The 15,000-nt window shown below is 51.0% G+C and overlaps 1 protein-coding gene across 1 annotated transcript in view; it reads right to left on the bottom strand.

The window, feature by feature from the left end:
- slit2 (slit homolog 2 (Drosophila)) overlaps positions 1-15,000 on the bottom strand; it is a 123,787-nt gene that overhangs the window by 28,785 nt on the left and 80,002 nt on the right. The window contains exons 8-12 of the mRNA XM_062552835.1: positions 7,984-8,055; positions 7,754-7,825; positions 4,056-4,127; positions 2,129-2,272; positions 1,428-1,591 (exon numbers count right to left, since the gene is read on the bottom strand). Coding sequence (XP_062408819.1) covers positions 1,428-1,591; positions 2,129-2,272; positions 4,056-4,127; positions 7,754-7,825; positions 7,984-8,055 — 524 coding nt within the window. The remainder of the gene's footprint in view (positions 1-1,427; positions 1,592-2,128; positions 2,273-4,055; positions 4,128-7,753; positions 7,826-7,983; positions 8,056-15,000) is intronic.

Here is a 15,000-nt window from a genome sequence, read left to right as displayed (position 1 = left end):
TCACCTGCAGGGCGCCACATGGGGCTGGAGGGCTGGGAGGTGACAGGTGACAGGTGTGGCGTGGCTGTGTGAGCGCAATAGGTGTTTAGAGACTAGCGGACCGAACCGAACCGAAGCGGGGCGGAGGTGTGTGTGTGTGTGTGTGTGTGTGTGTGTGTGTGTGCGTGTGTGCGTAGTGTTGGTGTGCTTCAGTGCTCCTGCGTGTGGGCTGTGATTATATGCTGTCTCTGCTATTCAGTGGCACAGGTTCAAGCACAACACACTTCATTACTCAATCACTCACACACACTCACTCACACTCACACTCACGGACCACACACACGTATGACCCCACACACACACACGTTTAGTTAGTAATCTCCCCCTCTCCAGTGCTGTGAGCGTAGGAGACATCCCTTGGTTTGAGAAGACACACTTCATGCCTGTCAAAATATCCTTGACAATCACTCCTACCTTTATAAACACACACACACACATACTGTGGCCAAACACACTTCTGAGAAAACACACAGCCGCATGCATCACTGACTATAAAAGCCAGACTGAATAGAAACCACACAGTTCACACAGGCCTTACGTCATGCACAGTGCTATCTCTGAGCGAATGTGTGTGTGTGTGTGTGTGTGTGTGTGTGTGTGTGTGTGTGTGTGTGTGCGTGTGTGTGTGTGTGTGCGTGTGTGTGTGTGTGTGTGTGTGTGTGTGTGTGTGTGTGTGTGTGTGTGTGTGTGTGTGTGTGTGTGTGTGTGTGTGATCTTATGTTGTGTGTGTGTGTGTGTGTGTGTGTGTGTGTGTGTGTGAGGGCAAGTGGGGACACTACTGTGTAAGCGATGCACCACACCTTATGCACATACCTGGGATTAAATACTGCTCTCTAGCTACAGAGGGGAAAAGACAGAGAAAAGGCAACTGAGACCACGCAAGAAGTGTGTGTGTGAGGAGGGGAGGTGAGTGAGTGCGTGAGTGCCTGTGTGTGTGATCTTATGTTGTGTGTGTGTGTGTGTGTGTGTGTGTGTGTGGTAAAATGTCCTCTCTGTGAGTAGGTGTGGAGGTGAGATGAGAGGAGTGGGGGTCAGCCAGACGGCAGCGTCTCCTGCCCACAGCACCTCTGAGCCTCATTAGCCAGACAGCCGCCCAGACAGCCACCTCCCCCAGAGGACACCAGGACAGCCACTGTGTGTGTGTGTGTGTGTGTGTGTGCGCGGACACTTGTGTCATTTGTTTGTGTGTCTGTGTGTGTGCGTGTGTGTGTGTGAGTGAGTGTGCTTGTGTTGTTTGTTTGTGTGTGAGCATGTGTGCTTGTGTTGTTGTGTTGTTTGTCTGTCTGTGTGTCTGTGTCTGAGTGTGAGCACTTGTGTTGTGTGTGTGTGTGAGTGTGAGCACTTGTGTTGTTTGTGTGTGTGTGTGTGTGTGTGTGTGTGTGTGTTACCTGAGCAGCGGAACTTCTTGCTCTTGATCTGGCCGATGCGCTTGTTGGCCAGGCGGCGGGGGCTGGTGCAGCGCGCTCCACTGGTCTCTATGGGGTTCTCCTGCAGGTAGTCCGCCAGCCACTTCAGATGGCAGTCACAGATGAACGGGTTCTGAGCCAGGTGCCTGCACACACACACGCACACACGCACACACGCACGCACACGCACACGCACACGCACACGCACACGCACACGCACACGCACACGCACACGCACACACACAATCACACACACAAGCACACATGAGTACACAAATGCACACGCAAGCAAGCAGGCCCTCACCCACCCAGATACACACACAAGTGCCCACAAACACACACGCTCAAACTACACACAAGTGCCCACAAACACACACGCTCAAACTACACACAAGTGCCCACAAACACACACTGCTCAAATGAAATAGCACATGCACTGATTTGACTGGTTTATACGCTCCATTTGAGTCCCATAACATATACGTCTAAAGTTAATGCGGATTCTCAGCAAAGACCCCATACTTAAAGACTCAATGCATGGTATGCTAATCGTTATGGGCAGCATTTATGAGGCTGCGTTTCCGGAACAACTGTGAAGCCTTGCGTCCGGGAAGAGTGCCCAGGGGTCTGTGGGGAGCTAATGACAGGCCTGCACATGCGATCACACGAGCAGCGGTCCTCACAGTGTCTGGATGGCCCGCAGCGAGGAGAAGGTTCCCTTGGCGATGGTCTGCAGCTTGTTGTCGTAGAGCGAGAGGAGGTTGAGGTTGTGGAGGTCCTGGAAGGCGTCCACGCGCAAGCAGTTGATCTTGTTGGCGTTCAGAAGTCTGCGGGACGGAAGGGGACAGTGCACTGAGACGCAGGCACACACACACAACACACTGAGGTTTCTACAGCACACACCCACAAATACACACACACACACACACACACACACACACACACACACACACACACACACACACACAATAGGGAGGGATGCTGCCTGTCACTCCCTATGTGGTTATTATAATGGCTATTTTCATGCCTGCTTGAGTAAAGATAGCAGAATGCCTTGCCTGCTGAGAGGCTAATTTTGCAGTATAATGATGCTCTCTCATAGAGATGTGTTCATTTGTTCAGTTCAATGTTTATTCAGTCTCTCTCTCTCTCTCTCTCTCTCTCTCTCTCTCTCGCCCTCTCTCTCTCTGCTTGATGAATTTCTGTTTTTCTACTCAGCATATCTAATGCATAATAGATTGAAGCATATTGCCACAGTATGTGTGTGTGTGTGTGTGTGTGTGTGTGTGTGTGTGTGTGAGTGTGTATGATGGGCGCTTGTGTGTATTTAAGACAGAGAAGAGAAGTGACTTGAGGCCTGCTCAGCTGATTAATCCAAAATATGTCGTACATCAACACAAGGCAGCTAGAATTAAAACCGGTGCACAACTGCTCTGTTGTCTTGCCTATAGCCCACAGTTCCAGCCTGGAAGCAAGAACACATGTATGGCCAGACACTGGCTCTGGAGAGGCTCCATTGAGACGTCTACATGTCCGGTTAACATGTGTTCATGTGGGCGGGGCTTGTATGATGACGGACAGATGAAGTAGTGCAAAAGTGAAGTAGTCCTCCACGTCACCTGAGCATGCTTGAGCTTACAACAAAATGGCTGCCGCTGGGGAAGTGTGATGTTCAGATGCCCCATATCGCGTCTGTTTTACAAGATATGAATGGCCCAATAACTGAACAGGAAGCAGCGACTGAGGCATTTGGACATCCTCAAGTTTTGTGAGAGGTGTAGATATGGGCTGGCTTCCATTCCTGGCTGAAACATGCCCTGTAATCAAGTCTAAATGGCGCGCTACCAGACTAAAATTCTGCAAAGAATATGCCAGGCTATAACCATTCTACAATTATTAACAGTTATTACACACACACACACACACACACACACACACACACACACACACAACCCCCACCCAATGTCATAAATATACACACACTTCCCCTGAAGAGCTTCAGATATCCAGAACCCTCCTGAGAGTGTCATTTAACATGATTCAAACTGATGTCATAACTCAACATCAATGAAATATTCACTCATGTCCATAAAAATGATCTGTAATATAGATTAAACCACACACACACACACACACACACACACACACACACTAAACTGGAAGTGAACTCTCCAGTGTTTGAAGAGTAGAATATGACACAGCTCGGCTCTGAGGCCAGAGGGGCAATTAAAGCGCTGTGATCCCCATCCTGGACCAGTGATTTACAGGCTCCACACACACACACACCACACACACACACACACACACACACACACACACACACACACACACACACACACACACTCCACAGCACAGCTGCTCAGCCTAATCGTGTTTGACAACATGAAAGCATGTAGCATTTTTGATATTGATTTAATTTAGCTAAATAAGAAGCACATTTGTCTGCCTGTGTGCATGTGTGCGTGCGTGTGTGTGTGTGTGTGTGTGTGTGTGTGTGCGCGTAAGTGTGTGTGTGTGTGTGAGCGCTCGCGCGCACGTGTGTGTGTGTATGCGTGTGCGTGCGTAAGTGTGTGTGTGTGCCTGCGTGTGTGTGTGTGTGTGTATACTTACAGTAACTGTAGAGAGAACAGGCCCTCGAACAGTCCTTTGGGCAGCTCCGTGACCTTGTTGCCGTAGAGGACCCTGCCAATCAACAGAGACACCATGACAACCTCACGCCCCCAGCATCAACACGTCTACACCCACCTCCACCTGCCCAAGGTGCTACACACACACTACACCCACCTCCACCTGCTCAAGGTGCTACACACACTTTACACTCCCCTCCACCTGCCCAAGGTGCTACACACACACTTTACACTCCCATCTGTTACAATTAGTGTCACGGGCGCTGATGAGGCACCATATAGATACACGTGTGAACATGAGGAACACATCCAGGAAGTGAACTCAAGCTCACCACCATCCCGATGAATCACAGGCCAGCGGTGATGCATTAGTTATGGCACTGTAATCACTGGTGAATGTGTAATTATCAGGCATGTGTGAACACAGGGGCTCCACAGGGGAGGGATGAAGCCTCATCCACACACACGCACACACACACACACATGCACGCACACATACACACACACACACACACACACACACACACACACACACATATGCACACACACACACACACACACACACACACACACACACACACACACACACACACACACACACACACAGACGGACACACACACACACACACACACACACACACACACACGCACACACACACACACACACACAGAATGACACTCCGCAGCTGCATTCTTGGCCTGATAGTTCAGAGCTGCGGACCTCAGAGTTTTCGTAACCTTAAAGTCCTGGCGATTAATTGTGAAAATAAAAATAATAGTATGTGTAATGTGAGTTTTATCTGTCCGATCCATCATCTCCATGCCTGCTTGATGTGTGAAATGTGTGTTTGGACACAGTCCACGTGCATTTAAAGCAGGGCTGGCGAGAAGGGGCTCTGCGAGATGTTTGTTTAAGATGCTTTTTTTCCCCTTTACGGAGCGGGAGGAGAGGTGGTTAGGTTTGTGGGGTTGGACGGTGTCACATGGAATCGCATCCAGAGGAAACATCGGGAGACAGAGAATAGTTCCCCCACCGGCTCCGCCTCATTAAAAGCCTCTCAGCAACTCAAGTCAAAGAAAAGCACAGAGCGCAAGAGAGCGAGACGCACACTCACTAAACACACACACACACACTCACTAGACATTCACAACAGCTACAGATATGAAAAACAGATGTGAGGAGGGGGGAGGAGAGCAAGAATGGAGAGAATAGAAGACATGAAGGGGAAAGGAGCAGATCATTTGCGGGCTAAATGTTGCGATAGCCCCCAATGCATCCCCCACCGTATCCTGCGCCCACATACAGATTACGGAGATTACGCCGGGGTCGTCCGGTTCGCCTCGTCAGCGCCCGCCTGCCCACTCCAATGCCAGTGGGACCAGACTGGCGGGCACTGCCTCCCCCAGACAGGGGCGCTGATGCATACCTAAGAGCTCTGCGCCAGTGTGCCCACATCCGCGCCACTCCTGCAGTGGCACTCCCCTTTACATCCAGACATTCACTTTATCTTTACATTCAGCCCTCTAACTCCCCTTTACATCCAGCCCTCTAACTCCCCTTTACGTTCAGCCCTCTAACGGACACTTTACATTCAGCCCTCTAACGGACACTTTACATTCAGCCCTCTAACAGACACTTTACATTCAGCCCTCTAACTCCCCTTTACATTCAGCCTCTAACGGATCCTTTACATTCAGCCCTCTAACTCCGCTTTACATTCAGCCTCTAACGGATCCTTTACATTCAGCCCTCTAACAGACACTTTATCTTTACATTCAGCCCTCTAAGGGACACTTTATCTTTACATTCAGCCCTCTAACTCCCCTTTACATTCAGCCCTCTAACTCCCCTTTACTTTCAGCCCTGTAACGGACACTTTACATACAGCCCTCTAACTCCCCTTTACATTCAGCCCTGTAACGGACACTTTACATCCAGTCCTCTAACTCCCCTTTACATTCAGCCCTCTAACGGACACTTTATCTTTACATTCAGCCCTCTAACTCCCCTTTACATTCAGCCCTCTAACGGACACTTTACGTTCAGCCCTCTAACTCCCCTTTACATTCAGCCCTCTAATGGACACTTTACGTTCAGCCCTCTAACTCCCCTTTACATTCAGCCCTCTAACGGACACTTTACGTTCAGCCCTCTAACCGTACGGACACTTTACATTCAGCCCTCTAACGGACACTTTCACCCAAAGATACTTATGAAAAAAATGGAACAATCACGTTCCAGTCCAGCAAGGACGTGTTAGTGCAGCAATGAGCGCTGCTCGCTAGAGTGACCGGTCCAGCAGAGTCCAGTGGAGGGACGCAGAAGAGGGATAGTCAAGAGGTAAGCGCTAGATTAAGTCCTTTTACTATGGCACAGTCACCATATATTGGCCAATAACTGTTACTGCATATTGAAAACACATTGGTAAGGTTGTGTGTGTGTCCAGTGCATCAGGAGGTCCGTGGGTCTGGCTAGTGTGATGCCTGCTGCTCAGAGTGTGTGTGTGTGTGTGTGTGTGTGTGTGTGTGTGTGTGTGTGTGTGCGTCCAGTGCATCAGGAGGTCCGTGGGCCTGGCTGGTGTGATGCCTGCTGCTCAGAGTGTGTGTGTGTGTGTGTGTGTGTGTGTGTGTGTCCAGTGCATCAGGAGGTCCGTGGGCCTGGCTGGTGTGATGCCTGCTGCTCAGAGTGTGTGTGTGTGTGTGCGTGTGTGTGTGTGTGTCCAGTGCATCAGGAGGTCCGTGGGCCTGGCTGGTGTGATGCCTGCTGCTCAGAGTGTGTGTGTGTGTGTGTGTGTGTGTGTGTGTGTGTGTGTGTGTGTGTGTGTCCAGTGCATCAGGAGGTCCGTGGGCCTGGCGGGTGTGATGCCTGCTGCTCAGAGTGCATTCCTTACACATGTCTCCAGTCCCACCGCAGAGCAGAGTGGCCAGAGGAACATTTCTAAAGTGTGTGTGTGTGCTGAGGTCGCAGAGCAGCGCTGGAGATGGACACACACACACACACACTCTTCTTTTGGAGATTCAGTTTTTCTGAAGGCGGCGCGGAGTGCCCGGCCCCGTTTTTTGGTGTGTGAAATAAATGCTTAATATGGCCAAAGGAGGACGGCATCCATTATTGAAGGAATGATGGGGTCTTAATATAACTCTGACATCTCTCATGCATGCACTCTCTTCAAGCCTTCATACACTCTCTCTCTCTTACACACACACAGCCACACACACACACACACACACACACACACACACACACACACACACACACACACACACACACACACACACACACACACAGCCACACACTCTCTCTCTCTATCTCACACACACTCACACACACACACAGCCACACACACTCTCTCTCTCTCTCTCTCTCACACACACACACACACATTCACACACACTCACATATACTCAGCCACACATACACTCTCTCCCTCTCTTTCTCTTTGACACACACACACACACACACACACACACACACACATACAGACACAGGTTTGCAGAGAGATGCACAGAGAGGTTCAGACTGACACAGCAGACTTAAAATGGACCTATACTGTATAGTATAATTCATATGAACTGTTCCAGTCTAGTGTTAACTCTGAGGTTCATATGCTCACAACACTAATGGACACTCATCTGAAAAAGCAAGACTAAAAAGGAAGAAAGAGAGAGAGAGATACTTACAATGAGTTGAGGGAGCGAAGACCTTGGAAGGAGTCGGCAGCCATGTCAGATATCTGGTTATTACTCAGATCTCTGTAAGAGAGTAGACGGGTCTCACTGATGTATTCAAGCAGCATATTACAGCTGTGATGAGCATACAGGTGTACGTGGGTAAAGTGTGTGTGTGTGTGTGTATGTGTGCGTGCGTGTGTGTGTGTGCGTGTGTGTGTGTGTGTCTGCTTGCTACTCACATTCTCCTTAGCCTCTTGTATGGTGCGAAGGCTCCTGCTGGAATAATCTTGATAGAATTCTGCTCCAAGCGGCTAGAAAGAGCACACACAAACAACGCAGCCTGTAAACGGAGCAGTTTCTGAGCAAACAAAGCGTGAGGACTTTAGGAGCGCTTTTATGGCGGCATCAGCGGGCGAGATGGGCCCTGGCAGCCCCCCCGGCACCCCCCTGCCAGCTGACGTTTAATGCGCTGAGGGGGAGATAAACACCAGACAGCCACCGGGGAGGCGTTTCCACGGCGATCACACCAGCAGGAATGCCAGGCAGAGCTTTACGAGCGCGGCGCATCAGCAGAGCTCCCCCGTCAGTCCGCCGCGCTCACTAAAAACAGCAGCAGAGCGGCACAGCAGCGCAGCGGGCCCATTACTGCCTCTCCCGCACAGATAAGGGTGAAATAGAGGCCCGCCGTTAACTGCCCTCCGCTGGCTAATTACACCAGGATAGACCCAGGAAATACAGTGCAGCGTCTTCCCAAGGAAAGTCCACTTTCTGTGTCTGGGGGAGGGGCAGCGGGCAGGGGGAAGGGGGGAAGGGGGGGGAGGGGAGGGGGGGGGGTGTCTGGCGGAGCAAAAGCCATTCCACACGGGCCGGGCCGGGCAGACTCATCGGCCCCGTTAGACGGCGCTCGTATCTCAGGCCGGGCCTTGAGGAGGTGACAGATGTTGCGGAGCGCTTTCCCTCTCTGCCGCAAGGTTAAGGTCACTGCAGGCAGAGCAGAGCAGAGCAGAGCACGACACCGCCGCCGCCGCGCCTTTTGTTTCTGTCCAGCCATAAATGATGTCAGGTGCCAATACCGGGAGAAATGGCAGCCATTAGGTGTGGCCATTACAGACCACGTCAGGAGAACACCAGGGGCTCTAAGCCCACGCACACAGGGAGAGAGATGGGGAGAGTGGGGGAGGAGAGGAGAGGAGAGGAGAGAGGAGAGGAGAGTGGGGAGAGAGGAGAGGAGAGTGGGGAGAGAGGAGAGGAGGGAAGAGGAGAGTGGGGGAGGAGAGGAGAGAGGAGGAGTAGAGGAGAGAGGAGGAGTAGAGAGGAGAGGAGATGAGAGATGGGGAGAGTGGGGGAGGAGAGGAGAGGAGAAGAGAGATGGGGAGAGAGGAGGAGAGGAGATGGTGAGTAAAGGCAAACAGCCAAATAGCCAGAGAGACAAGATGATGTAATGGGGATGCAGATGAAAGGAGAGAGAGAGAGAGAGAGAGAGAGAGAGAGAGAGAGAGAGAGAGAGAGAGAGAGAGAGAGAGAGAGAGAGAGAGAGATAAGAGGGCTTTGTGCTGCTGCTGTGCTCAAAGAGCTTTTCCCAGATCCTTCTCTGGCCACTTCCAGGAAGGGAAAACACCACTGCATCCACGGCTCCTTTCATCCTCCATGCCAACAGCAACAGGGCGGCAGCCTCTGATGCCCAGCCACTGCCCTCTGTGTGTGTTCCAGTCTGTGCATTTGTGTGCGTGTCTGTGTCTGTGTGTGAGTGTGTGTGTGTATCCTCTTTGTAACAGGGTGTGTGTGTGTGTGTGTGTGTGTGTGTGTGAGTGTGTGTATCCTCTGTGTAACAGGGTGTGTGTGTGTGTGTGTGTGTGTGTGTTTGTGTGTATGTACTGTATGCATGTGTGTGTGTGTGTGTGTGTGTATCCTCTGTGTGACAGTGTATGTGTGTGTGTGTGTGTGTGTGTGCTTGCATTTATCTGCCCAGCATCAGGGCCCGTTGCCCAGTGCCAGCCTAACGCAACTGTTCCGTGAACGCTCTAATTACGGGCGCGCTGGCACCCAATCAGACCTCTAAACAAATAAACATCAGTGAGCGAAGCGCCCACGCGCCACACCCACCGACGCCTCTCAGGCCCTCCGAAGGCCCTCCGAAGGCCCCCGCATCAAAGCAGCCGGCCCCCGTTCACATGCCGCATGTTTGGTCAACAGCACACGGTCCAAAAAGGCCATAATTGGCCAAACAAAAGCTCGGGGAGAGCAGTGGGAAAATCCACCAAATTCCAAACATCCAACTGGACCTTACTAAAGAGAATTAATTCAAACATCAAAATGGGCCTCACTAAAGAGAATTAATTCAAACATCTAAGCTGAACCTTACTAAAGAGAATGAATTCAGACATCCAACTGGACCTTACTAAAGAGAATGAATTCAAACACTCAACTGGACCTTACTGAAGGGAACTGATTCATAACAGTACTCTAAGCACGCTGTCACGGTGCACAGGCAATTCTGTTAGCGTTCGCTAGATGCCGCGGGTCGAAAGCTAATACCCGTCGTACAGATGTCCGAGTCCGTTACTGAATAAAGAGCGTGACATTGAGGACTCTCCAGTGTGTCCACGGAGTGGGCTTTTGTCCATCCACACTCAGGCAGGGCGAGGACATTCCAGAGGCCCTGAGTGTGCTGCAGGCCTGCTCTCTGGCCCTGGCTACAGTAGCGCTAAAGTGTGCTCTCTGGCCCTGGCTACAGTAGCGCTAAAGTGTGCTCTCTGGCCCTGGCTATAGTATAGTAGCGCTAAAGTGTGCTCTCTGGCCCTGGCTATAGTAGCGCTAAAGTGTGCTCTCTGGCCCTGGCTATAGTAGCGCTAAAGTGTGCTCTCTGGCCCTGGCTATAGTAGCGCTAAAGTGTGCTCTCTGGCCCTGGCTACAGTAGCGCTAAAGTGTGCTCTCTGGCCCTGGCTATAGTATAGTAGCGCTAAAGTGTGCTCTCTGGCCCTGGCTATAGTAGCGCTAAAGTGTGCTCTCTGGCCCTGGCTATACTGTAGTAGCGCTAAAGTGTGCTCTCTGGCCCTGGCTATACTGTAGTAGCGCTAAAGTGTGCTCTCTGGCCCTGGCTATAGTAGCGCTAAAGTGTGCTCTCTGGCCCTGGCTATAGTAGCGCTAAAGTGTGCTCTCTGGCCCTGGCTATAGCCTACTGTAGTAGTGCTAAAGTGTGCTCTCTGGCCCTGGCTACAGTAGCGCTAAAGTGTGCTCTCTGGCCCTGGCTACAGTAGCGCTAAAGTGTGCTCTCTGGCCCTGGCTATAGTAGCGCTAAAGTGTGCTCTCTGGCCCTGGCTATAGTAGCGCTAAAGTGTGCTCTCTGGCCCTGGCTATAGTAGCGCTAAAGTGTGCTCTCTGGCCCTGGCTATAGTAGCGCTAAAGTGTGCTCTCTGGCCCTGGCTATACTGTAGTAGCGCTAAAGTGTGCTCTCTGGCCCTGGCTATAGTAGCGCTAAAGTGTGCTCTCTGGCCCTGGCTATACTGTAGTAGCGCTAAAGTGTGCTCTCTGGCCCTGGCTATAGTAGCGCTAAAGTGTGCTCTCTGGCCCTGGCTATCCACCTCTTTCCTTAACCCGGAAATATGTATCGTTGCGATGGTTACGATACTGTTTTCAACTTCCGTTCATTCTGTTAACATGTGCGTTCTCCGTAGCTAACTAGATTATGCCTCAACTTAGATTTCTTTCGAAATGTTGACAATTCTGCCCTCAGCATGTATATACTACATTATATATAACCGATATAAAATAGAAAAGTTTACTTTTATATGCGTTATGTTATGTTAAGCACCGTAAACCGTCACGTTAAAACAGATACAATGCAGCTTCGCCGGAAATAGAAAACCGTCTCGGCGTCATGGCGACCCCCATTGTTGGCTGCGGAATATCGTGGATAGTAGCGCTAAAGTGTGCTCTCTGGCCCTGGCTATAGTAGCGCTAAAGTGTGCTCTCTGGCCCTGGCTACAGTAGCGCTAAAGTGTGCTCTCTGGCCCTGGCTATAGTAGCGCTAAAGTGTGCTCTCTAGCCCTGGCTATAGTAGTGCTAAAGTGTGCTCTCTGGCCCTGGCTATAGTATAGTAGCGCTAAAGTGTGCTCTCTGGCCCTGGCTATAGTAGCGCTAGTGTGCTCTCTGGCCCTGGCTATAGTAGCGCTAAAGTGTGCTCTCTGGCCCTGGCTATAGTAGCGCTAAAGTGTGCTCTCTGGCCCTGGCTATAGTAGCGCTAAAGTGTGCTCTCTGGCCCTGGCTATAGTATAGTAGCGCTAAAGTGTGCTCTCTGGCCCTGGCTATACTGTAGTAGCGCTAAAGTGTGCTCTCTGGCCCTGGCTATAGTAGCGCTAAAGTGTGCTCTCTGGCCCTGGCTATAGTATAGTAGCGCTAAAGTGTGCTCTCTGGCCCTGGCTATAGTATAGTAGCGCTAAAGTGTGCTCTCTGGCCCTGGCTATAGTAGCGCTAAAGTGTGCTCTCTGGCCCTGGCTATAGTATAGTAGCGCTAAAGTGTGCTCTCTGGCCCTGGCTATAGTATAGTAGCGCTAAAGTGTGCTCTCTGGCCCTGGCTATAGTAGCGCTAAAGTGTGCTCTCTGGCCCTGGCTACAGTAGCGCTAAAGTGTGCTCTCTGGCCCTGGCTATAGTAGCGCTAAAGTGTGCTCTCTGGCCCTGGCTATAGTAGCGCTAAAGTGTGCTCTCTGGCCCTGGCTATAGTAGCGCTAAAGTGTGCTCTCTGGCCCTGGCTATACTATAGTAGCGCTAAAGTGTGCTCTCTGGCCCTGGCTATACTATAGTAGCGCTAAAGTGTGCTCTCTGGCCCTGGCTATACTGTAGTAGCGCTAAAGTGTGCTCTCTGGCCCTGGCTATAGTAGCGCTAAAGTGTGCTCTCTGGCCCTGGCTATAGTAGCGCTAAAGTGTGCTCTCTGGCCCTGGCTATAGTAGCGCTAAAGTGTGCTCTCTGGCCCTGGCTATAGTATAGTAGCGCTAAAGTGTGCTCTCTGGCCCTGGCTATAGTATAGTAGCGCTAAAGTGTGCTCTCTGGCCCTGGCTATAGTAGCGCTAAAGGCCCAGACGTGACCATGACCGGCCTGACGTCTCAATTCAGCCCTCACTGCTCCAACTCTGTGGGGGGCTGGGCACACACACACACACACACACACACACACACACACACACACACACACACACACACACACACACCACCCCCTCCACACACACCATCTCAGCAGTTTTAAGATGCTTCAGCAAACACACATTTGCTTATATTCAAATTCAAATGCAAATGCTGAGACACACGAACTGTCCTCAAGCTAAACACACCCCCCCCCCCCCCCCACACACACACACACACACACACACACACACGCATATACAGCGTGAGACACTGCAGTGACACTGTCTCTGACCTCTGTCACACAGTGGCATATCTATCAGAGTTTCTTTTGACAAAAAGCCTCCTGGGAGGAGAGAGCGTGGAAATAGCTTCTCTCTCTCTCTCTCTCTCTCTCTCTCTCTTTGGCTCTCTCTTTCAATCTATCTCTCTCTCCTTTTTTTCTCTTTCCCTTTTTTGCTCTCTCTCTGCTCCTCCTGCTCTTTCTCTCTGTCTTTCAGACAGCACAACTCCATTCACTGTCAGCCAAATGAGATCACCACATTCATCTGCCAAAACAGCATACATGCACACACACACACACACACACACACACACACACACACACACACACACACACACACACACACACACACACACTGGCACAGCAGGGAAAGGGGGCACTAATACTCAGTAGATGAAGAATATTTTCTGTCAAACACTCTGTAAGACATGTCGTGCCTACAGCTATCCCCATGCAGGTGTATAAGTGTGTATGCATGCATGTGTAAGTGTGTGTGTAAGTGTGTGTGTGTGTGTGTGTGCGTGTGTGTGTGTGTGTGTGTGTGTGCGTGTGTGTGTGTGGACTCTGAGGTTACGATCCCCTTCCCTCTGTTCTCTGGGCAGTCACACAGTCCATTCATAAACTCAATTGATTTGCACAGTGAGACTCCATACATGACCGGATCACAAAGCTGGGACTGAAGTGATAGCGTTTAATGCGCCACTCCCACTACGCTGCACACAACACAGCCTGAGCAGTGTGTGTGTGTGTGTGTGTGTGTGTGTGTGTGTGTACTCTGCGTTTAATGCACCACTCCCACTACGCTGCACACAACACAGCCTGAGCACTCTACAGGGAGTTCTGCTATTTACTGCCCATATCTACCCAGAGGGGAAGAGAAAAAACTCAGAGCTCAGGCAGTTGTCATGTGAGCACTTTTCTCATAAAACACTCATCATCACAAACACACACACACACACACTTGAAGATGGAGACTCAAGCTAGCACGCTCATGAGGTAGTGTAGTGAGCCGGTGCTGTTCCTGCAGTGTGTTCCAGTGGTCAGCGGGGCGATCGCAGGGCAGCTCCGGGGCGGAGGCGGACGCTGCTGGACGGAGATCAGACGCCGAGTGGACTGCACGTGCGCGGGCTGAACTCTGGGAGAGAGCCCCGGCGCTGGAGCGGACCGGCCAGCCAGAGCATCTGTTGTGTGTCTATCGTTACGCTCCTGGAACAACAACAACTCACCCCAACACACTACACTCATTCCTCTACTGTTGTGTGTCTATCATTACACTCCTGGAACAACAACAACTCACCCCAACACACACACTACACTCATTCCTCTACTGTTGTGTGTCTATCATTACGCTCCTGGAACAACAACAACTCACCCCAACACACACACTACACTCATTCCTCTACTGGTGTGTGTCTATCATTACACTCCTGGAACAACAACAACTCACCCCAACACACTACACTCATTCCTCTACTGTTGCGTGTCTATCATTACACTCCTGGAACAACAACAACTCACCCCAACACACTACACTCATTCCTCTACTGTTGTGTCAGCAGCAAACCTACATGAACCTGTTGCTTCGCCTGTTTGGGTAAAAAGCTGCAGGTGGGAGGGGAAGTCTGAGTGTGTGTGTGTGTGTGTGTGCTGTAAGGGTGACATGTATCTCATCTCTCCTTCAGTGGAGGAGAGAGAGAGAGAGAGAGAGGGAGAGAGAGAGAGAGAGGGAGAAAGAGAGGGAGAGAGAGAGAGGGAAATGGGCCGGCACATGATCAGGCTCACTAGCTTCTCCTATTTCACAGGGCTCTGCTCAGACGCTTGTCCTCCTTCTGATGCCTTAAGCAAGGGCTATGAGA

The sequence above is a fragment of the Sardina pilchardus genome, chromosome 2 (genome assembly GCF_963854185.1).
Source record: "Sardina pilchardus chromosome 2, fSarPil1.1, whole genome shotgun sequence".
In the NCBI taxonomy this organism is placed as follows: domain Eukaryota; kingdom Metazoa; phylum Chordata; class Actinopteri; order Clupeiformes; family Clupeidae; genus Sardina; species Sardina pilchardus.
This window is presented reverse-complemented; position numbering and strand designations above follow the sequence as displayed.